The following is a 25,040-nucleotide window of genomic DNA, read 5'->3' as shown; positions in this document are numbered from 1 at the left end:
AGCTCGACAAATGGCAGGTAGGCAAAAGTGTTTGCTGGTCCGCCTGGCGCAGAGAACCCCTCCTGGCGTACTCGTCCACCCTCTCATTCCCTGGAATCCCCTCATGTCCAAGAACCCCTGTCAGAGACACATTGTGGACCTGGAGCCTATCCAGGTATTCCAAAGAATCCGAAACGCATCTCGACCTTACCATCCTCGATCCCTAGACCTTGAGCGCCACCATATTGTCCACACAAAAAATCCTGAGTTTGGAGGGCGGTAAATCCCTTACCAGAATTTCTCTTACGGCTACTGCCATGGCACAGACCTCTGCCTAAAAGACCGTACTCTCGTCCGGCAGTCCCAGAGACATATTGTGTGCGTCGGGGTAGACAGTAGATATTAAAACTAATGAAAATTATACTAGAAGTAAATATTGCAACATTGTCATATATTCTTTAAAGTAAGCAAGTAAAAGCGTGATAAGTTCAGCCCGCCCTAATCTTGGGAACCCACCACCATGGGTTCTGCTAAAAATTAATACAAATAAATTTAGTTGAAGGGCATAATCTTATATTACATACCAAACTTTTGTCAAACCAGCATAAATTAAAGCTTCTAGGATCCGTACAAGGATGATTGAGAGACCTGTTGACATGGGAGCTATATCAGGTTATAGTCTGATTGGACAGTACTTGGCACAATTTTTTGAAAGTCACAGCAAAGCATGCAAAATCTCAGCCAAATTGGACAAAAATTTCCGCTTGTAAGGACACAAGAAGTCAAATCTGGAGATCGGTTTATATGGGAGCTATAGTAGGTTAAAGACCAATTTGTGCTTAGTACAGTTGTTGAAAGTCATAACAGAACACTAAATGCAAAATTTCAGCCACTCCGAACAAAAATTAAGGCTTGGAAGGGCTCAAAAAATCATGTCGGGAGATCTGTTTATATATGGGAGCTATATCCAAATCTGAACCGACATGACCCATTTGCAACCCCCAATGACCTACATCAATATTAAGAATCTGCGAAACATTTTAAGCGGCAAACTTTACGCGTTCGACCGCTATCGTGATTTCGACAGACGGACGGACGGACATGGCTGGATCGACTCAGAATGTCGAGACGTTTAAGGACATATATACTTTATGGGGTCTTAGATCAATATCTCGAGGTCTTACAAACGGAATGACTAGATTAGTATACCCTCATACTATGGTGGTGGGTATAAAAATAAAGTCAAAATCCCTACATGTGTATACCAATCCTCATTTCTTTTGAAAATTATCCGAGCACAGTGGCAGCACATTGAAATCTTTCGGTAAAATTTATGGATTTACTTAAATTGTTTGTGACAGAATATTTGTCCCATTAGCCGAAAGTAGAATTGTGTTCCAAGCGCCTCGATCTTCTTCTTTCTATAATCTCTGACACCAAATTTCGAGGTGTCTCCCACCACTTGATCTTTCCATCGGGCTTTTGGTCTTCCCGGTTTGTGTGTACCACCGTGTTTGCCTTCAAAAGACTTCTTTGCTGGAGCTTCTTCATCCATTCTGACAACATGACCTAGCCAACGCAGCCGTTGTATTTTAATGCCTTTAACTGTGCTATCGTCGTCATACATCTCATACAGCTCGTGGTTCATACGACGTCTATATTCTCCATTAACGCAAATTGGTCCTTATATTTTACAAAGGATTTTTCTCTCAAACACTTCAAGTACTGTTCTCGCAAGTATCCATGCGTCGGAGCCATACCACAGCAAGGATCGTATCAGTGTCTTCTATAGTGCAATGTTCCGCCTGTCGAGAGGTGATTTTGTTCCTCAGTTGCTTGCGCAATCCAAAGAAGCATCTGTTAGCCAATATTCTCCTTCGTTTTATTTCAAAACTGTTGTCATTTGTTTCTATTACAGCGGTGCTTTGGTAGATAAAGTTGCTGACTATCTCAAAGTTATAGTTCCCAACTTTCTCCATTCTCTTTATCTGCTCGATTTTACGATAACTTGTGGGAGTTGATATCATCCACTTTGTCTTATCTTCATTTTCTTACAAACCCATTTTCGTTGATTCTCTTTCGATGCTTTCAAACGCTGGAATTGCTTCTTCCGGTGATCGGCCCATAATATCGATGTCGTCAGCATACGGGAGTATCATATGTTCTCTTGTGAGTAGTGTTTATTATGCCTATTCACACCTGCATCTCATATAATCTTCTCTAGAAGTATATTAAAGAGATCACATGATAAAAGAGATCTATCTGTCAGAAACCTCATTTGGTATTGAATGGTTCGGAGAGGTTCTTTCCTATTTTTACTCAGGAGCGTGTAACAGCAAGCGTCGTCCTGCAAAATCGTATCAGTTTTGCAGGGATACCAAACTCAGACATGACTAGAAATAGTTTTGAACGTATAGGGCTGTTGTAGTTGTTGTAGCCACATTTTCATATGGATGTGGCGATCCTCGCCGAGCTCCTGTAGGTGAGAAAGCTCGTTCCGTTCCAAAGGACCGATCGGCATGGGAACAGGGAGGACATTGGTTATTTAAAAGCGCCAATATCTCGCCTTGTCATATCGGGCATCAAAGGCACTCAGTATTTGTGCAAGAGCCGGTGCCGCCTGGTCTCTCACTGAGACTCTCCATTCGATATCGCTGATTGTTCGCGACTGCCGTTGCAGCTACTCCGTATGGAGTATCCGCAACCTGTGGACGCACCTGGTAGCTCGCAGCTAAGCTTTTCGTGATATCAATGAACACCACACAAATTGGAGCTCAATGTTCCAGCCTGTGTGAGGCTCTCAACTATCCCGTGCAGAGCTAACAAAGGCGGTAGTGTTGATTGCCGAAAAGATGGTAGTTGTTGATTTGCCTTCTCGGGTCTTTCCATGGATTTGGCGCACTGTAGATATCTGGTGTATGGTGGATTTACCAGGTCGAAAGCCACACTAACAGGGCCCACTTATTTCGTTGACTTCAGACATTAATCTTTCACACAGTACGCTCGATAGAATCTTTTATGTGATGGGGAGGAGACTTATTCCTCTGTAATTGGCACTTTCTGGAGGCCACCGAAGCGCAGAGGTTAGTATGTTCGCCTATGACGCTGGACGCCTGGGTTCTAATCCTGGCGAAAACATCAGAAAAATTTTCAGCGTTAGTTATCCCCTCCTAATGCTGGCGACCTTTGTGAGGAACTATGTCATGTAAAAATTTCTCCCCAAAGAGCTGTCGCACTACGGCACACCGTTCGGACTCGGCTATAAAAAAGAGGCCCCTTATCACTCACACTAAACACCACCTAGTTGTTTGTGTACTCTAAAGATCTATTAGATCTGGGGTGTACTCTAAAGATCTAGAACTGGTCATGTCGAAGAGGTTACCCGACCACTGCAGTGTGTATCAAGCCGATTTCCTTACAATTAAGGTAGTGGTGGAATGGCTAAGATATAATGTCATTACGACAACTGACATAAATATCTTCTCAGACTGCCAGGCAACCATTAAATCCCTGGAGAACGTAGTTCTGAACACAAAAAACCGCCCTCGACAGTAGCAGTTCTCTCAACGAGATGACGGAACAGTTCAAAATTCACCTGTTCTGGTTGCCAGGCCACAGAGATATCCCAGTGAATTGTAAAGCAGACAAGCTTGTGAGACTAGTAACTACCTTACACACTCCAGGGACACTGGAATCTGTGGATATGCCTTTAGCGACATGTAAGCTAAGTTTTCACGACTAGGACCGAAGGGCAATGCATGATAGATGGTCACAAAGAGGGGGCTGTGAGCATTCCAAAACTATGTGGCCTCATCTAGACTTGAAGAGGTCTACCGCTTTGATGTCATTGGCTGGAACAGGCGTCTCAGCCATTGTGTACCTCATGACAGGTCACTCACTATCTAATCGAAAAACATGCTGACAGACTGAAGGTTACCAGCAATGATTTTTGCAGAAGCTGTGAGGACATCGAGGAAGAAGAGACTATAGAACACCTTCCTTGTGTGTGTGGAGATCCACTTTAGGTTCTCATTTCTTTGAGAACCTGTCTGATTTAGCGGATTCTGAACATTCGCAAGTTACTGGGCTTTTTAAAGCGATCTGGATGGTTCAACAGTACGAACTAGAAGCCATCTTCCTTCAGATGCAGATGATTTGGCGGTGAAGGCCAGAGGACTGCCGTTAATAAACTTGGGTAACCCGAAGCCTGTTGGGTCGACGCAGTCCGAGTTCCACATGCAACGCAGTCACTGTTCCACATGCAACACTGTGGAACAGTGAAACGGTCGGTAGGACGGCGAAATTCCTATGGCGGGATCCAGATCGTGAGAACACGAGTCTATTGCTGAAAGGAAGCAAGAAGGGGAGTGGCATGGAAAAGAATTAAGGATTTTGTTAGTAGCACGGAATTCCAAACTTGGATTTTCTTTTTCGAGGTTACTTTTTTATACCCTCCACAATAGATATCCCAGGCCACAGAGATATCCCAGGGAATTCTAAAGAAAACGAGCTTGCGAGACTAGGAACTACCTTACACACACACCAGGGACACTGGAATCTGTGGATATGCCTCTAGTGACATGTAAGCTAAATTTTCAGGACCAGGTCCGAAGGGCAACGAATGATAGATGGTCACAAAGATGGGGCTGAAAGCATTCCAAAACTATGAGGCCATATCTAGACTTGAGGAGGTCTACTGCTATGTTGTCATTGGCTAGAACAGACGTCTCAATCATTATGTCCGTCATGACAGGTCATTGTCTAATCGGAAAAGATGCTGAGAGACTGAAGGTTGCCAGCAACGACTTTTGCAGAAGCTGTAGGGACATCGGTGGGGGGTATACTAATCAAGTCTGTTCCGTTTTGTAACACCTCAAATATTGATCTAGGTCCCCATAAGGTATATATATGCTTGATCGTCTCGACATTCAGAGACGAACTAGCCATGTCCGTCCGTTCGTCTGTCAAAATCACGATAGCGGTCGAACGCGTAATGCCAGCCGCTTGAAATTTTGCACATATACTTTTCATTCATGTAGGTCGTTGGGGATTTCAAATGGGCCATATCAGTTCAGATTTGGATATAGCTCCCATATAAACCGATCTCCCGATTTGACTTTTTGTATCCGATTTGGCTGAAGTTTCGCACATAATGTTCAGTTATGACATCCAACAACTGTGCCAAGTATGGTTCACATCGTTGTATAACTTGGTATAGCTCCCATATAAACCGATCTCCGATTTGACTTCTTGAGCCACTGAAAGCCGCAATTTTTGTGAACTTTTTCACAAAGCGTTCTGTTATAACTTCCAACAACTGTGCGGTCCAAATCGGTCAAGAATATGACATGGCTCCCATATAAACCGATCGCCCCTTTTGACTTCTTGTGCACTCGATTCTTATCTCGATTTGACTCAAAATTTTTTACAGTCCAAATCGGTCTATAACCAGATATGGCTCCCCAATTTTAGCAGAATCCATGAAGGTGGGTTCCCAAGATTCGGCCCATACGAACTTAGCATGCTTTTACTTGTTTTGTATTTAGAGCGCACAACAAGCCGATTACTGGGTTAGGTGTATGTCCATAGTGGCATGGGGCGGATTATTATCTGTACCCTCTTTTCAACCTAACCTAACCTAATGATCCGAATCGATGTTCGCCCCTTGCATCGATCGTGCATGTAACACGCTGGTTAAATGCTTTCCATCTATTACAACATCATCAATTTGGTTTCTCTATTTTAATCGGGTGACAGCCATGTGGCCGTGTGAATACTTCGATATTGAAATCTGGTGCTGCGAACTACTATGTTCTCTGCAGTAATTTGTAATGTTATAAACTTTTTAAAAAAATTTTTAATTTTTTAAAACATTTTCCTGGGCCACCCTTTATGAGTCGATGACGTTTCTCTCTAGCAACTGACTTTCCATTTATTACTTTTTTTCAATATTTCGATATATTGTTTAAATTTCAAATACTTTAAGTCGATTTACTGAAGTCAAATTAGATAGAATCCATGAACAGTGGGAAGGTGATATCCCAAGGTTTAGTGTATACCCCGAGGTGTAGCCAAACCCCTGTATCCTTATAACGCGTTAATGTGGTGGTTGTTTGCTAAATCAAGAAACCGATAAGCTCGAGTCTCATGATGTATTGCCCAGAACAACTGTAATGCCTTTCGAAGCAGTACCAGATAATGAAAGCCAAACTCCACAATTTTATTCACCAATAGAAAGCTGCGATGACTATGCTAGTCTTGAACACAAAATCAAGAAGTTGGAGGAGGATATTAAAAACGTGTCAATTTATCTCAACGAAATAGGAGAACAAATTATAACTAAGGAGGATATTGGAAGAAACGATCAACAATTTGATGAAATTAAAGCCCCAAGCAGTTGCTTACAAGAAAGTGATTTTAATCAGCAAAAACCGCATGATTCTCTTACGAATTCTTGCAGAAGGCAGCAAAACCACCATACATCCCATGCTCTTAATTTCGAACAAGGTACTAGTTGTATTGCATTTGGGTTGAATATTGACAAAGTTACAGCTGAACATGCAAATTCAAATCAAACTCCCCCAAAGTCCCTTTCTTGGCAGAGGTGCCCACCTATATATCTGATGAAAAATAGTGTAGGTGACAACAATCAAGAGCAATATATTCAAACATTTAAAAAAGTAAATACTTGTCAAACGGAAGTAGAGCGGTCACCTCCTCCATTTCATTCTACCCCATTAAGTCAAAGCAATCTTAAATGTCACAAAACATATCAGTCTGAACGAATTTTCGATGGGGGTTATAGTAAGTGTTCCGAAGGTCTTCATTTACACCATAAGAAGTATGAAAAGGGCAGACCAACACCCAATCGCCGTGGTCTAAACAAAAACTGTAGATTACTGAAAAGTAGCGAAAACTCTAAAAACCATCACCAACCCCACCGCAGAAACTCTTCTGCAACTGGAAAACTCAAATATCATAAGAAGACTGAGGCTTCCATTGATTTTCTTAATGAAGTTGGTTCTAGTGAAGAGCTGGAGTTTGTTGATAAGCAGCTTCCTGTGGTGACAAAGGATTTATACAACGTCATTGTGGATATGATAGGAGAGATTCAAATTCCCAACATACTTCTGACTGTTCTACCGAAATCAAATAGTCTCTATTGCATTAATGTATCTGTGGCATACACTGGACAGTCTATGGGAGATGTTTATACAACCAAAATTGCCCTACGACAGGCTGAACGCATGAAATTGTTTAAAAGATTTTTAACATTTTTTGTTATAAACTCTAATGGATTCTTGAAGCAAAAGAATCACATTTTGGGATATTCTTACGCAATTATTAATTTAGGTGAGTGGATAATATTAAGTACTAGCTGACCCGGGCCCGCTCCGCTGTGCCTTCTTTTACTTTATATGGAGCAAAATTTTCCTTGGAATATTTATTTTCGACAATTAAAGATCTTTTAGTGAAATACCATGCTACGAAAATAGTATTGGGTTGCCCAAAAAGTAATTGCGGATGTTTCATATAGTCGGCGTTGACAAATTTTTTCACAGCTTGTGACTCTGTAATTGCATTTTTTCTTCTGTCAGTTATCAGCTGTTACTTTTAGCTTGCTTTAGAAAAAAAGTGTAAAAATAGTATACTTGATTAAAGTTCATTCTAAGTTTTATTAAAAATGTATTTACTGTAAAGCTTCTGTCAACAAACTGACTCTTTTTATTATATTTTTCAAACAAACAACATTAAAGGAACAAGCTAGTCTACTTAGTTTCATCAAAAGTTTCTTATAAATACGAGTATAACAAGTTATCATATTACAGTTCGGCCAACCTGACAATATGATTGCCCACAATCATGATATAAAAATTGTGTATATTATATAAGTGTGACCAATAACATAAATCTATAACCTAGGTGTCAACCATTTCCGAAGTCGCTTTGCTTCAATTATACCCTTATATGGGATCTGTGTCAGTTGAATATCATGATATAAAAATTGTGTATATTATATAAGTGTGACCAATAACATAAATCTATAACCTAGGTGTCAACCATTTCCGAAGTCGCTTTGCTTCAATTATACCCTTATATGGGATCTGTATCTAATACTTTTTCAATAATGTAGGGACCACGATATTTTTCAAAAAATTTCTTATTCTTCCCAACTGTATTGTCAATATTCATAATAACAACATAATCACCCTCATCGTAACGTTTTGCCGGTTCATGATGTTTGGAAAAGTATAATTCGTTGTAGTTCTAAGATCGCTGTATAGAATTCAATGCCTTAACCCTCATATCCCTCAAATTTAGTTTCTCCTCATTACTCATTTTCTTATCTAGATATTCCGACAGCTTATCTACCACCACCCCTCGTTGATTCGTTCCAAAGAGTAACTTCGCTGGGGTTTCCTTTGTAGAACTGTGAACACAGTTATTGATAGCATATTCCACCTGGGACAATTTCAATGACCAATCGGAATGATCTATTGGGTCACTCAATTTGCTCAACATGGACTTAATAATACGATTTACACGCTCAACCTGCCCATTTGCTTGTGGAGAGGCAACCGCCACCTTAACATGATTAATATTATTTTTCAAAATGAATTCAGAAAACTCCAATGACGTAAAACATGATCCTCTGTCCGAGATTAGGCGTCTAGGTCTACTGTAATAACTAAAATACTTTTCGAGAGAACAACAAACCTCCTTAGTGCTCGTCGAATTTACAGGATAAAGTCGAACAAATTTTGTAAAAGAATCAACTACCACTAAAATGTGTTTTCTTTTCGATTTTAATGATGGAAGTGGTCCGAAGTGATCCACGTGTATCGTATCGAATGGCTCCGCCACCTTTGGAATGCTGTACATGTTCTGTTGGTTTATTCTAGCTGGAGCAGCATAAATGATACATTTTATACAATTCTTAATGAAGCTATCTATCTTATTGCGCATGTCTGGGAACCAAAAATTCTCTCGAATCTTATAATAACATTTATCTGTCCCCAGGTGCCCAAGCTTCTCATGTATCATTCTTATCACATTATCTTCCATTTCCTTTGGGACATATAAACAAACGGTTGCACCCACTTTCTTAAATAAAAGACCGTCTATTAGGTCAAAATCACATATCTCTTCCTTTTCCAAACGTTTACATAAGTCCTTAATAACAGGATCTCTAGCTTGGGTCAGTTGAATTTGGACATCGAGTTGATTCGAATCTACAGAGCAAATCATGTTACATCCCACATGAGGGGATATTTCCTTTTCTATACATCTGCTTAACATATCCACATGACCCATAGAAGAACCCTTCCTGTGTTTGATAGAATAGTCATAGTTCTCTAGTTCCAATGCCCAGCGGGATATCCGAGGATTAACTTGTCTCTTGTTCAAGGTCATTGTAAGTGAATTGCAATCTGTGACTATGGTAAAATGTAATCCTTCTAAATACACACGAAACCGGCGCAACGCGTAAATAATTGCGAGTGTTTCCAGTTCGAAGCTATGATATCTCGATTCTGCACTGGTTGTAGCCTTTGAAAAAAATGCTACGGGGTGGAACTTTTTATCATCCTGACGCTGCATCAATATTGCTCCGAATCCATGAGAACTTGCATCACAATGTAACTCCGTATCGCTTTTAGGGTTATAGATAGCTAATACTGGGGCCCGAAGTAAACGAGACTTTAATTCACTAAAGGCCTTTACACATTCTTCAGAGAAAACGAATTTTTTCTCTTTACGAAGCAAATCTAACAATGGCCTTGCAATATTTGAGAATGACGGAACGAATTTCCTAAAGTAGGAAAACAACCCAAGACAAGTTTGTAATTCCCTATGATTCCTTGGCATTGGTATTTGTTTCACAGCTCGCAAGTGATTTTCTGTCGGCCGTATAGCTTTTGGGCTGATTAAGTATCCTAAATACTCTAAACTCTGATAACCAAATTTACATTTAGTTAACTTGATACGTAATCCGTACTCAAAAGCACGTCCAAGTACAACCGCCAATGTCTGAACATGAGAATCGAAATCAGAGGATGCAATCAATATGTCATCCATATATATAACCACTCTATGGTCCTCTATTAAGTCGCGAAATATACCATTTATAAAGCGTTGAAAGTTTGCTGGAGCATTCTTTAAACCAAATGGCACCTTCAAATACTCGTACTGTCCAAATGGGGTTACAAATGAAGTGTATGGAATTGAATCATTATGCATTTCTATGTTGAAAAATCCATCCTTCAAATCCATGAGGCTAAACCATTTTTTGCCTGATATGCTCTCAATACAGTCCTCAATGAGGGGTAAAGGAAAGTTATCCCTAATAGTCTTTTTGTTTAACGCTCGATAATCGACACACATCCGCGTTTCCCCTGTCTTTTTCTTTACCAACACAATTGCTGACGTGTATGGAGAATTGCTGTAACGTATTATTTTCCTTTCTAACAAATCACTAACAATCTTCTGCGTTTCCTCACGATCACGAACCGACAATCTACGGGGAGAGCAGTGTATTGGAATATCATCAGATAATTTAATCTGCATCCTATAATCAGATGACTTTTTATCAATTCCCTTTGGAGTTATATAACGATTATGAATAAGATCTTCTAAAGTCTTCTTCTGGAATGAATTTAACAAAGGATTTAGATCAATATCGTCCGTACGTATCACTTGGGAATTCACAGGACTATCATAAGAATTGCTTATCGTAGATGGTGTAGACACCGAGGTTATATTATTATTGTCATTTATTTTTCTTGTGGATTCAAATACTTCTATATCATTCGTAGTTTCCTTGACTTGAAGTAATTTTACATTAAATGCATGCATAAAGTTCCTTCCAAGAATCATTGGAACATGAATGCTCTCGTTCGGAACAACAAGTAATTCTATTTGTTTAGACGATTTTTTAAATTTTATTAAACAAGAAATATTTCCATATATTTTCAAAGGGGAATTGCCAACTCCAACATACGAAGTTGGTATTAAATTCTTCGAACGTATCACACCAGTCGGTAATAAAGACATCTTAACCAAACTAATTGGGCTACCGGAATCGATCAAGCACGAAATATTCGCAGAATTAGTATATTTGGATCCACAAGAATATTTAAAGGCCACACTTACCATTTGTGTTGTGTCTACAATATCATTACTACAAAATATGGGAGCAGTAACATTCATCCTTTTAGGACAATCCTTGTAAAAATGTCCCATTTGGAAACAATGGAAACAAGATCCCGGTGGACCTGCGTTTCTCGTATCTATCTATTCCATGCATCAATTCTTGTAATGAGTTTGATCCGTATAGAATGGATATGTTGTTGGTTTTATCTTCCATTCCGTCTATTATAATGTCAACCAGTTCTTGCTCGTTGATTTCGCCTTCTGCTGCAATAGTTTGCATTGCTACTATATAGGCAATACACGGCTCTGTTGGCTTCAACTTGCGCAAACGCAATTTTTGATAAACTTCTTCTTGCGTTACCGTTCTCTTGAAAATGTCTAAGAGCGATCTCTTCAACTCCTTATATTCTTTGTAATTTGAATTTTCCATGAACTCTCGCGCAGTTCCAACCAGCAAATATCTTAAGCACATATATTTTTCTTGGTCAGTCATATTTATAGTGTAGCTTTCAAAAGAGTTTATCCATTTTTCAATATTTCGTCCATCATTCCCAGAAAATTTCGGAACCATCATAGAGAGCTCGTCATAATTGATATTTGTAGAAACCTTTTCTCCACCGTTTTCTAAAGATTCAATTTGGTTTCGAAGAGCCAACATTTCTTGCTTCAATCTCAAAACTCTAATTTCACTCTCTAGTTCATCAGCTTCACGGGATAAAACGCTTGAACGAATGAAAGGGTCTGTTACCTGTGATGGAACAGAAGGTCTAGAAAATTGTCCTCGAAGTAAGTTTGCAGGAACGGAAACTGAGGAATAATTGACGGAGGGTACGGAAGAAACAACACAAGAAGATACGGAAGGAGGTACGGAAGTTTGTGTTTGCGGAAGAACATCACAGGACACGCCAATTGCTCTATTGTTAAAAGCGACACCCAATGTATTTGTATTCATTAAATCGGAAATAACTGATGAAGTCCGGGCGGCAGGAACAGAAGCAGCAGTCCCTGAAGTACCAGGAAATTGTCTTTGAACTGTATTTACAGGAACGGAAGCAGAAGAATTATAGACGGAAGGTACGGAAGAAATTACGGAAGGAGGCACTGAAGTCTGTGTTTGCCGAAGATTTGCACAGGATACGTCAATTTCGCTGTTATTAAAAGCGACAGTCAATGTATTTCTAGATATTAAATCGGTTGAAGTCCGTGCGGCAGAAAAACAAGCGGCAGTTCCAAGAACCAATTCAGTTTGATTTGTGGACTCACCATTACATTGAAATGACTGAAGCAAATTTTCAGGATCGGCAGTTGCGGAATTAATAACGGGAGTTTCATTCAAAGTATTGGATGACATTGTAGTGACAGTTACAGATGAATTCGCAGCAGAATCAGAAGAAACCACATTTCCAGAAGGCAATTCAGTCTGCTTTGATGGACCACCGTTAACTTGCAAAGAATCATATAATGTTCTCAATTGTGCAATTGACGCTGTTTCTGGAAATTCCACATTTGAAGCTTTCAAAGCTGAAAGAATTCTTTCTCGAGTAGGGCGTGAATCCATATTTAAAAAAAAAAAAATTTTTTTTTTTTGAGTCTTCTTTTTTTTTTATTTATTTTTTTTTTTTGGGAACCCCACACCTGAATTGTAAAGCTTCTGTCAACAAACTGACTCTTTTTATTATATTTTTCAAACAAACAACATTAAAGGAACAAGCTAGTTTACTTAGTTTCATCAAAAGTTTCTTATAAATACGAGTATAACAAGTTATCATATTACATTACTTTCTTTTAAAAAATCCGCAATTACTTTTTGGGCAACCAAATATATCGCTTGACAAACAGTTTAACAATATAAGTGCCTTTATCTGAATCCTATATGATCTTTATTGGTCTAGTTTGGATGTAAGGTGTACTCATTTCTTAAAATACCTCTTTTCAGCCCGATATTCTCATGATGTCTGATTTAGTGGTGTTTTCGGGGGTGAGATGGTCCCCCAGAAACTTGACTCGGAGAAAATATCAGCATCGTGCTCTTCTCTCAAATACCATTTTTTAAACCCCATATTGTTAATTGGTTTTGAGAAGAGTTTACAGGATGAGGCGTCCCCCAAACACATGGCCCCATGATAGGTTATCAAATTAGTTTTCTAATTTCAAATACCTTTCATTTGACCCACATATTGGCATGGCCGAAAAATTTTTTCCCTTTGGGGGTGTTTTTGGGAAAGGGGTGATGCCCTAAATACATGGTCCTACATTTGGATATCAAATTCTTATTTTATAGGGTGATTTTTTTGAGGTTAGGATTTTCATGCATTAGTATTTGACAGATCACGTGGGATTTCAAACATGGTGTCAAAGAGAAAGATGCTCAATATGCTTTGACATTTCATCATGAATAGACTTACTAACGAGCAACGCTTGCAAATCATTGAATTTTATTACCAAAATCAGTGTTCGGTTCGAAATGTGTTCATTCACCGTAACGTTGCGTCCAACAGCATCTTTGAAAAAATACGGTCCAATGATTCCACCAGCGTACAAACCACACCAAACAGTGCATTTTTCGGGATGCATGGGCAGTTCTTGAACGGCTTCTGGTTGCTCTTCACTCCAAATGCGGCAATTTTGCTTATTTACGTAGCCATTCAACCAGTAATGAGCCTCATCGCTGAACAAAATTTGTCAAAATTTGAACACATTTCGAACCGAACACTGATTTTGGTAATAAAATTCAATGATTTGCAAGCGTGCTAAGTTCGGCCGGGCCGAATCTTATATACCCTCCACCATGGATCGCATTTGTCGAGTTCTTTTCCTGGCATCTCTTCTTAGGCAAAACAGGATATAAGAAAAGATTTGCTCTGCTATTAGAGCGATATCAAGATATGGTCCGGTTTGGACCACAATTAAATTATATGTTGGAGAACTGTGTAAAATGTCAGCCAATTCGAATAAGAATTGCGCTCTTTGTGAGCTCAAAAAGTAAAATAGAGAGATCGATTTATATGCGAGCTGCATCGGGCTATGGACCGGTTCAGACCATAATAAACACGTATGTTGATGGTCATGAAAGAATTCGTCGTACAAAATTTCAGGCAAATCGGATAATAATTGCGACCTTTTGAGGCTCAAAAAGTCAAGATCCCAGATAGGTTTATATGGAAGCTATATCAGGTTATGAACCGACTTGTACTTTATTTGACATAGTTGTTGAAAGTAACAATAAAAAACGTCTTGCGAAATTTCAGCCAAATCGGATAGGAACTGCGCCCTCAAGAAGTCAAGTCCCCAGATCTGTTTTTATGACAGGTATATCAGGTTATGAACCGATTTGAACCATATTTGGCACAGTTGTTGGATATCACAACAAAATACTACGTGCCAAAATTCATTCCAATCGGATAAGAATTGCGCACTCTAGAGGCTCAAGAAGTCAAGACCCTAGATCGGTTTATATGGCAGCTATACCAGGTTGTGGACCGATTTGAACCATACTTGGCACAGTTGTTGGATATAATAACGAAACACGTCGTGCAAAATTTCATTCCAATCGGATAAGAATTGCTTCTAGAGGCTCAAGAAGTCAAGACCCAAGATCGGTTTATATGGCAGCTATATCTGGTTATAAACCGATTTGAACTATACTTGGCACAGTTGTTGGATATCATAACAAAACACGTCGTGCAAAATTTCATCCCAATCGGATAAGAAATGCGCACTCTAGAGGCTCAAGAAGTCAAGACCCAAGATCGGTTTATATGGCAGCTATATCAAAACATGGACCGATATGGCCCATTTACAATACCAACCGACCTACACTAATAGGAAGTATTTGTGCAAAATTTCAAGCGGCTAGCTTTACTCCTTCGGAAGTTAGCGTGCTTTCGACAGACAGACGGACAGACGGACGGACGGACAGACGGACGGACATGGCTAGATCGACATAAAATTTCTTTATGGGGTCTCAGACGAATATTTCGAGTAGTTACAATCAGAATGACGAAATTAGTATACCCCCCATCTTATGGTGGAGGGTATAAAAATTTTCAGCGGTGGATACTACGTCTTAGTGCTGGCAGCATTTATTACCCAATTTGACTGAAAATCTAAACAATGAGTTGTTTTAAGCCTCCTATCATCCGACCCGAATATTATTCACATCGGATATACGATATTTATACATAGCTGCCGATATAGAGTCTAAAGCCCGTAAAAGACGCATGTATTATCCGATTTTGCTGGAATTTCCATCAGTGAGTTGTATTAAGACTCCCAATATTCGACCTATATATAGCACGGCTGAACTCAATTTGTTTTTACTTGTTTCATTTCCCTCTTACCCATTATTATTCGGTCTTCAATGAATTCTTTAAGCGCTTACATTGCATATGCTTTATTTCTATCTCTCACTTGCAACCATTTGCTAAGATGTCATATATCTACAATAATGTGGACACTGAACAAGTAGAAACGTGCTAGTTTCGACTGGGAATCCACCACCATGGATTCTGAAGATCAAGCCATTCTCACAGTAGGCGTTTTCTCCTTCTCACATTCCAAGACTGTTCGTGACCTTAATATCGTGTTTGTTATTGCCCTGATGGCCGGTTAACACCACACCACCTAACGCATTCGGTGATCGCCCGGATTTCCGCCTGCAAGTCAGGCAGTATTATGGTCAGTCAGTCTAAAACAGATCTCAGCCCCTGGGTTCTCAATATAGCCCACAGGCCCACTCTGTTCTCTAGTTTTGATCCATCCGTGTAGCATGATCTTTCAGATGGCAATACCAGAGTTCCGGCAATCGAAGACTGTGTTGATGGCAGCAGTGCATCGCACTCAACCGCAAGTATCGTCTCAGTCTCCCAATCAAATACCTCTTCCATTCCTTCCAGGTTTCTCATCGTCGCCTCGATTTCCGCGATGGTATGAGCTGCTCCTATCCTCTATCCATTCTCCCATCGCCTTAAGTCTCATAGCCGCAGTGGGTGCCTCACACTTAATCTGTATGTCTATGAATCGGATATCTAGAATAGTCACCAGTGCCCTAGTGGGCGTGGTCCTCGTCGCTCTGCTTATGCCAAGAAAACATGTTCTCTGAATCTGTTATATTATCCTTACATTACATTTTTTCTATATCGCAGTCCACCAAACTACTGAAGCGTAAGTAAGTATTGGTCTAATAATGCTCCTGTCCAGAGCACTAACGGTGAACCCCATTTCGAATCTACGGCCTGTCTACATAGTGACCGACCTCTGTGGGCCTTTTCTGTACGCTCCTGAATGTGACACTTCCAATTAAGTTTCCTGTCCAAGATCACACCTAAGTATTTGACCTTGTTAGATATCGAAATCGTTCTATTAAGGAAATGTGGCGCCCACCTTCGTTTTCCTCGTGAACAGGGAGATTTCAGTCTTCTCTGGTTTAACATTGGGACCCTAGCCAGTCGTATGCCAAATGCAAAACCTTTTCGGCCTTTCTGCATAGCTGGTTTGGACTCTTATCCTTTAAAAGTATTATAACATCATCTGCGTAGCATCCGTAATAGGCTATTAATGGCGGTCACCAAGTGTAGCGGCGATAAAATGTCCCCTATGGCGTGCCCTATGCCACTTTCTACCTTATATTTATTTATGTCATGGGACCCACAATTTATACACTTTTTCCTTAGCATATGGGTTATCCAGTCTCTGAGGGCTCGGTCCACCCGGTACTAGTCTATGGATTGGATCATTTTGTTGGTCCTTATATTGTTGAAACTCTGGGGAAAATATTAAATTTAAATTTTTATGACAAATAGAGCAGATCCTCGGCTGAGTATCAGTGGTAGTTAATATGGTTCAGTCCAGAAACTTTGTTCCGGGTCTCCATGGCTCCTGAGTTAAGGCAATATGAATTTTCTACATCAGAGCGTGTGTAGCTGTCTCGCTCCGGTTGAGGTTTATTTGGATGACCCCAATCATTGGTCCACCATTAAATGGGCTTTTTGGGAGTGGCTGATGGTCTCATCGTCCATTAGATCAACATTGACTTTACTGCCCCATCTGTTGGTGAAGACCGTCGCCTTTGAGAGTTGGGAGATGTCCATCTTTCTCACTAGGTCGAGCTTTGCGCCCTCCCAGGGGGCGTGGATACCTCCGACGAGCTTATTGACGGTATTAAATTTTCCGCCTACGCAAAATGCAATGTAAAGATGTCCCCTCTATACTCGTAGCTTATCATTTGTATGGGTGAACCTTCTACAGAGTTCCACTTGGAACCGATGATCTGGTGGAATCCCACCGGATGCACTGTCGATTTTGATGACTGCATAAGTCAGCTCATCTCTGTTGTGCTTTCTTGTCACTCTTGAGTAAGGGGGCGTCTGCTTACCATTCTCAGCGAACATCTTCCCCTTCCTCGATGGCTGTGGCCTCCTTTTGGAAGTCACAGTCCTCCATGAGGACTCAGGGGCCGTGCGCGTTTACTTCGTTCCTGTTCCGACTTTGTCTCCCTCCGCAGGACACTGTCTGGTGTCTCCATGGCTTGGTTTTCCCAGAGTACTTAAAAGTGAGGAGCACTTTTTTCAGCATTTTAGCAGTGTTATGCCCTTCGGGAGATCTGATTCTCTTTCCAGCTACCTTAGAAGTGGATGGAATCTCAATTCTATCCCCGTTGCCGTTGCACACTCCTCAGGCTCCTTTTTCATGCCTCGGATCGCCTTCTCGGTCCGCTAGTGAACTCAGCAAAGCCATCGCTCACTTCTGCCGGCATCCCGTTGTCCCCATCTCTTGATTCGTCTGCGATGACTGTTTCGTTGACACTGTCACTGTCTGAATTTGAGTCGGAAACACCACCTTTACTTAAAGGCTGGGGACGTACTGTGCATCGCTCTGGTTTATCCGTCTCTTCCTCATTTGTTAGTCTGACGACTAGTTGTGCGCCTGAAGCATTACTCTCCACTACAGGTGCCAAGGCATCCAAACCTACAGGAGGGGAAGACAACATGCTACGGTCTGACGCCACCACCATCAGGTTATACACTGATTTGGACCGGACTAAACAATCGGACAAAAATTGCGGCTTCCAGGGGCTCAAGAAGTCAAATCGGGAGATCGGTTTATATGGGAGCTATATTAGGTTATAGACCGATTTGGACCGTAATTGTTACAGTTGTTGGAAGTCATAACAGAACCCTACGTGCAAAATGTCAGCCAAATCGGACAAAAATTGCGGCTTCCATGGGCTCAAGTGGTCATATCGAGAGATCGGTTTAAATGGGAGCTATATTAGGTTATACAGGGTGGCTGATGAATATTGCTACAATGATGAATATTGCTACATTTTTTTTTCGGTGTATGGAATACATTTTTCTTTTATTCATGTTAAATTAAATTATTAAATTAATTATTAAATTATTATTAATTAAATTAATTAATTAATTAATTAAATTAATTATTAAATTATTATTATTAAATAGAAAAAAAGTTATTACATTTTTTTTTGGTAGCGGCTTTCATCAGCCACCCTGTAGACAGATTTGGACCGTACTTGTTACAGTTGTTGGAAGTCATAACAGAACACTATGTGCAAAATGTCAGCCAAATCGGATGAAGATTGCGGCTTCCAGCGGCTCAAGAAGTCAAATCGTGAGATCGGTTTATATGGGAGCTATATCTAAATCTGAACCGATTTGGCCCATTTGCAGTCCTCTACAACCTACATCGATATCAAGTACCTGTGCAAAATTTCAAGCGGCTGGCTCTACGCTTTCGACCGCTATCGTGACTTCGACAGACGGACGAATCAAGAATATATATACTTTATGGGGTCCTAGATCAATATTTCGAGGTGTTGCAAACGGAATGACTAGATTAGTATACCCCCATGCTATGGGGCAGGAATCCTCCTGCACCCGATATCTAAAAATTATATAGCCTATGTTTCCTTCCAGACAAAAGTACACAATATATGAAAATGTTAAGAAAATCGGTTCAGCCAAGTATCATATAGTCATAATAGGTCTAATGACGTTTTTAAGGGGCGGCGTGACCCCCTATACTTCGATCTGATTTTGTATGGCAGATTCGAAATCTATTTACTTCCGAATACCTTTCATTTGAGCCCCATATTGAAATGAACGACCAATATGTCTGTTTGGGGGAGTTCTAGGGTTGTGGCGGCCCGATGGGTACTTGGACTTAAATTTTAATACCATATTCGTATTCTACTCTCCAATACCTTTTATTTATATTATATTGTCCCGATCGGTTCACTTTTGATTTTGGGTTGTGTTTTTGGCATAAAGGGGATCGGAAAATTATATAGCCTACATATGTTTCTTTCTAGACCAAACTACACAATATTGGTAAATTTCGAGAAAATCAGTTCTGCAATTTTTCAGTCTATACGGAACAAACAAACCGAGTCCCATATATCTGTGATTGCCTAATGTGCCCATTCCGAGCGTTTTTGTGGGAGTGGGGTGACCCCCTCTATTTCGACATTATTTTTTTTTCCAGATTCGTTATCTACTTCCGCATACATTTCATTTAATACCCATATTGTCAGTATCGGTCCACTTTTGATTTCATTTAATACCCATATTGTCAGTATCGGTCCACTTTTGATTTTGGGGTAACGGTGGAGGGTCCTACTTCCTGACCATATTCGTAATCTACTCCCATATACCTTTCACTTGAGTCCCATATTGTCATTGCTGGGACGGCGCCCCAGGTACTTGGACCCAACTTTTATTATGAAATTCGTACTGTACTCTTGAATACCTTTCATTTGAATCCCATATTTTCCCGATCGGTCCACTTTTATTTTTGGGTAGTACTTTTGGGGTAAGGGGAGGGTCCGTCCCCCTCCCGATATCAAAAAATTATATAGCCTATGTTTCCTTCCAGACCAAAATACACAATCTGTGAAAATTTCAAGGTAATCGGTTCAGCCGTTTTTGAGTCTATACGGAACAAACAAACAAACCGACAAACAAACACAAATTGAATTTTATGTATAAGATGTCGCAGCCAAGAGTTCGAGAATTTCAGAATAGTCTTCGGAATCTTGAAAATGTCTTTGGAATATAGAGTAATCCTTCACTACCTCTATCGATTCCACAAGTATACTAATGAGGCTCTGTTGGCTTATTTCACCTCATTCCTGTACATATTTAGGGATTTTTTGTACTTGTCACAGTCAGCATGTTGCTTAGTTCAACTGACCCTATTATAGAGTCTCCCTCTATAGAGTTTGTGAAAGTTTCTTAAGTCCCTATTTCACCAAAGAGGCTGAGTTCTCTTACTTGTATAGGTTAGAGGACAATGGATTCGATATCATTATCAATGGATGGTATGCATGCAATACCATTAACTAAACTAGTAATTGTGTGGTTTGCAGCATCGGATCGACATATTCGGTGTAACGGTGCCAGTTGATGTGGTCAAGTAAATCATGTACGGTGGACTTGACGTTGTGCAAATCAATTTTTGAAGCACTTGCAATATTCATATTTGTTCTTTCTTTACAGAAAATGGACGATATAAAACAAATCATGCCAAATTGCAATTTCGAAGCGTTGCTCATAACAAGAATGATATGTCAGTTGGCTATGATATGAATCAAAAGCCTGTGGCCATAGATGAACCCCGTTTTATCCCTAAAAGATCCATTAATAGCAACACACGTCTTAAGGCTGGTACAGAATTCGAGGAATTTAGTGAGGCAACCCATTTAGTAGGAACACCTGACAGGTCCTTTAGTGAACGTTTGCAACTATTAGCCAATAAGGCTAGTGGCTTTGATCAGAAACTGGAAGATATTGGCATAAAGCTAATACCTCGACAAGTACTACAACAATGTCTTCATCTTTTCCAAGCCATAGTGGAGTTGTATAAACTATACAAGGATATCAAGCAACTAAATGACCCTTTGGCTGACCATAATGAAGAACATCTAAATATTTCATCTGAATATTACAAACTTTTAGCGGATACCAATCGCCAAGCCATGATGCTGGAGCAGCAACTAATGTCTATGAAGAACTTGCGCCCAGAAGAACGTATGTTAGGGAAACGAACGCAAGAGTTTTTGGATTCCAAGAAACACTTAGGCCTAGTAGCAAATGTTGGAAATGACAACGAAGTTCTAAACAAACGTAACTTTAATCCCCAACCGGAAATACTGTTAGATAATGAAACATGCTGTGGAAAATCGAAAATGACCAAAGAATCTCCAAGAATGAAATGTAAAACAGTCCCAAATAATATATGTCAGCCAGATTCTAAGGACTCACCATTTGGTGCCACTGCATCGCAAGCTAAGAATGGCGCCCATATTGATAGTTTAAGCAAATTAGCCGATTCTCAAAAGCAAAATATGCCATGGAGCCAAGCTGATCAAATCAACGTTAAATATCCCATTATACATTTTAATCTTTGCAAAGCCGTTGAAGATCTCATAGACAGCCTTCAGTTATCATCATTTGCATTGACCATTGTTCCAAACAGGAATAATAATCTCTATCTTATACATGTTTCATGTATTCATTCTGGTGAATCATTGACCTGCCTATTTGCCACTGAACAGGCTTTTGAAGAAGCCCAACAGTTTGGACTTTTTAATAGGTTCTTAACCTTTTTCATCATTAATTCGAAAGACAACGAAACACTTTTGTTCGAGCATTCGTTTGAAATCGTTGATGATATAGAGTAGCATATTATTCTTTTATTTTCTATAAGTATGTATGTAAAAATAAATGACTAAATACACATTTTTTAAAAATTTGTCACTGACTTATGTAGATCGCTATTGGCGTCCCGGTAGCAGAGTTGGTAGCGTGCTCAGATTGCTAATGCGGGGGTGGTGGGTTCGAGTCCTACCAGAGGCCTTGGTCTGTCGCTACTGTGGCATCACAATGTTCAATTAATTTCCAGCGGCGGAAGAAGGTGCCTGCAAAGAACTCAGGAGGCATTCCAGGGACATACGCGCTCGCTTTCAAATTTACACGGCGTGTCATTGGCGATATGAGCATCAACTTTCAATTCTACAATTAGCATTTATATAAGCCCTGATGAAAGATTCCGTTAATAATGCCTGCAAACAGGCCTCCTTTCCTTCATTTTTATATCAATTATTTATTAGGGTCCTAGGCCCCTAAAAGCCACATTTATTATCCGATTTTGTTGAAATTTGGGATAATGAGTTTTGTTAGGCCTTTAGACATCCTTCTTCAATTTGGCCCAGATCGGTCTTGATTTGGATATAACTGCCATATAGACCGATCTCACGATTTTGGGGGTTGGGGCCCATAAAAGGCGAATTTATTGTCCGATTTTGGCAAAATTTGGGACAGTGAGTTGTGTTAGGCCCTTCGACATCCTTCTTCAATTTGGCCCAAATCGGTCCAGATTTGGATATAGCTGTCAGTAGCATCTCGACACTCTGGGTCGTACCATGGGTTTCTTGGAGGCGGCTTCCGGTACCCAAGTACGGATTTCGCGGCATTTTCCATAGAGTAGGCAACAGTTTACCACTGCGCAATTATATCATGGGAACAAGCAGTGCTTTCATCAAGCAGTTGGGTCAGTCGAGTGGAGTATGCCACCGCCATTTGTTGTGTTTGCAGCTTTTCAATGTCCAGCTTCCGTGCAGTGTAAGATCGTACTTTCCTCGCCATGTTCAAACGGGAGCGAATCTTTGTTGTAACAAGGTAATGATCGGAATCTATATTCACTCCACGGATCGATCGTACATCTAACACGCTGGATGAATGCCTTCCATTTATCACAACGTGATTAATTTGGTTTCTCGTGTTTTGATCGGGTGACAGCCATGTGGCTTTGTGAATATTTTTATGATGACATTTGGTGCTGCTAACTACCATGTTTTTTGCCCCGGCGAAATATATCAGCCTCATCCCATTACTTGACGTTATCTCGTGGAGGCTAAAGTTTCCGACTGTTGGACCAAAAATGTCTTCCTTCCCTATCTTCGCATTAAAATCTCCCAGAACGATTTTAATATCATGGGCGGGGCAGCGGTCATATTCTCTCTGTAGGCGCTCGTAGAAAATATCCTTGTATCCGTTTTTACTATTCATTTGTTTCTCATAGTAGTTCTCATAGTTTTCCGGGGGCGGGTTACTGGCCCAGCGCCCCAACCGCATGGGTTTTGGGGAATTGCACATGTGTCCCTCGTTGTGGCGAGCCGCTTGCTCCAAGATCTGACCCTCGCCTCCATCCGTCCCTAACCTGGGAACAGACACTGATGTTGACCATTGGTCATTTGAAGGCGCAAAAAACTCGTCTTGTCATCTCGAGTATCATTGGTACACAGTATTTAATTAAGAGCCAGTGCCATCAGACTGGGATGGGGTTTATATGGGAGCTATATCTTAATCTGAATCGATATGGCCCACCATCATAGGATAGGACCACATAGGATCATTCCGTTTGTAACACATTGAAATATCCATTTCTGACCCTGCAAACTATATATATTTCGGATCGTTGTTAAATTCTAAGACGATTTAACGATGTCCGTGTGTCTGTCCTTCTGTCCGTCCGTTAGTTATAATCACGCCATATATGTGTATAGCTGTCATATAGACCGATATGCCGATTTAGGGTCTTAAGCCTACAACAGGCGCATTTATTACCGGACTTCGCTGAAATTCAGAACAGAGAGTTTTATTAATCCCGTCAAAATCCGAACCAAAGATGGTCCATATAGAAGATATTTGAATATAGCTGTCGTATAGTCCGATCTGCCGATTTTGGAACATAGGCTTATTACCCGATTTCGCTGAAACTCAGAACAGTGAGTATTATTAAGCCCGTCGATATCCGAACCAATGATGGTCAAGATCGGAAGATATTTGGATATAGCTGTCTCATAGACCTATCTGCCGATTTTGGGTCTTAAGCTTATAACAGTCGCATTTATTACCCGATTTCGCTCAAAATTGGAACAGTGATTTGTATTCAGACTCCCAAGATCTGCCCGAAAATGGTACAGACCTGGCTATATTTAGATACAGCTGCCATAGAGACCAATCTTCATTTTTAGGGCCAAAGACCATTCATTCTCCGATTTTGCTGAAATTTGAAACAGTGAGCTGCTTTAATACTCCCAAAATCCAAGCGAAATATGGTCCAGATCGGACCTCGAAATATTCGTCTAAGACTCCATAAAGTATATACATCCCTAATCGTCTCAATGCTCTGAGTCGATCTAGCCATGTCCGTCCGTCGTCGGTCGAAATCATGATAGCGGTCGAACGCGTGGAGCTAGCCGCTTGAAATTTTGCACATAAACTTATTATTGATGTAGATCGTTAGGGATAGCAAATGGTCCATATCGGTTGACATTTAGAAATATCTCCCATACATAAACCGATCTCTCGATTTCACTTCTTGAGCTCCGGAAGCCCCAATTTTCGTCCGATACGGCTGAAATTTTGAATGTATTGTAGTATTCTGTTATGACTTGCAAAAACTGTGTCAAGTACAGTCTAAATCGGTGTATAACCTGATATAGATTCCATATAAGCCGGTCTTCCGATTTGTATTCTTGAGCATGTAGTGTTCTGTTATGACTTTCTAAGTACTGTCCAAATCGGTCTATAGCCTGATATTGCTCCCGATCTTCCGGTTTCACTTATTGAGCCCTTACAAGCCCCAATTCTTGTTCGATTTGACTGAAATTTTGCATGTAGTGTTCTGTTATGTCTTGGTAAATACTGTCAAAATCACCCTATATCCTGATATATCTCCCGATTTGACTTCTTGAGCCCTTACAAGCCGCAATTTTTGTCTGATTTGACTGAAATTTTGCATGTGGTGTTCCATTATGACTTAAAACAACTGTGGCAAATACGGTCCAAATTAGTGTATGACCTCATAAAGCTACCATATAAACCGAT

General features: G+C 40.3%; 1 protein-coding gene across 1 annotated transcript; it reads left to right on the top strand.

Moving 5' to 3' along the window:
- The first annotated feature begins 5,954 nt into the window (after positions 1-5,954).
- On the top strand, positions 5,955-21,829 carry LOC106093835 (uncharacterized). The gene is made up of 2 exons (XM_013260995.2): positions 5,955-7,332; positions 20,646-21,829. The coding sequence occupies exons 1-2, from the start codon at positions 6,153-6,155 to the stop codon at positions 21,827-21,829; spliced, it is 2,364 nt and encodes a 787-aa protein (XP_013116449.2). The 5' UTR covers positions 5,955-6,152.
- Positions 21,830-25,040: the final 3,211 nt, after the last annotated feature.

This window comes from Stomoxys calcitrans, chromosome 3, assembly GCF_963082655.1.
Source record: "Stomoxys calcitrans chromosome 3, idStoCalc2.1, whole genome shotgun sequence".
Lineage (NCBI taxonomy): Eukaryota > Metazoa > Arthropoda > Insecta > Diptera > Muscidae > Stomoxys > Stomoxys calcitrans.
Note: the sequence above shows the minus strand (reverse complement) of the source record. Positions and strands in the feature narration are given on the sequence as shown.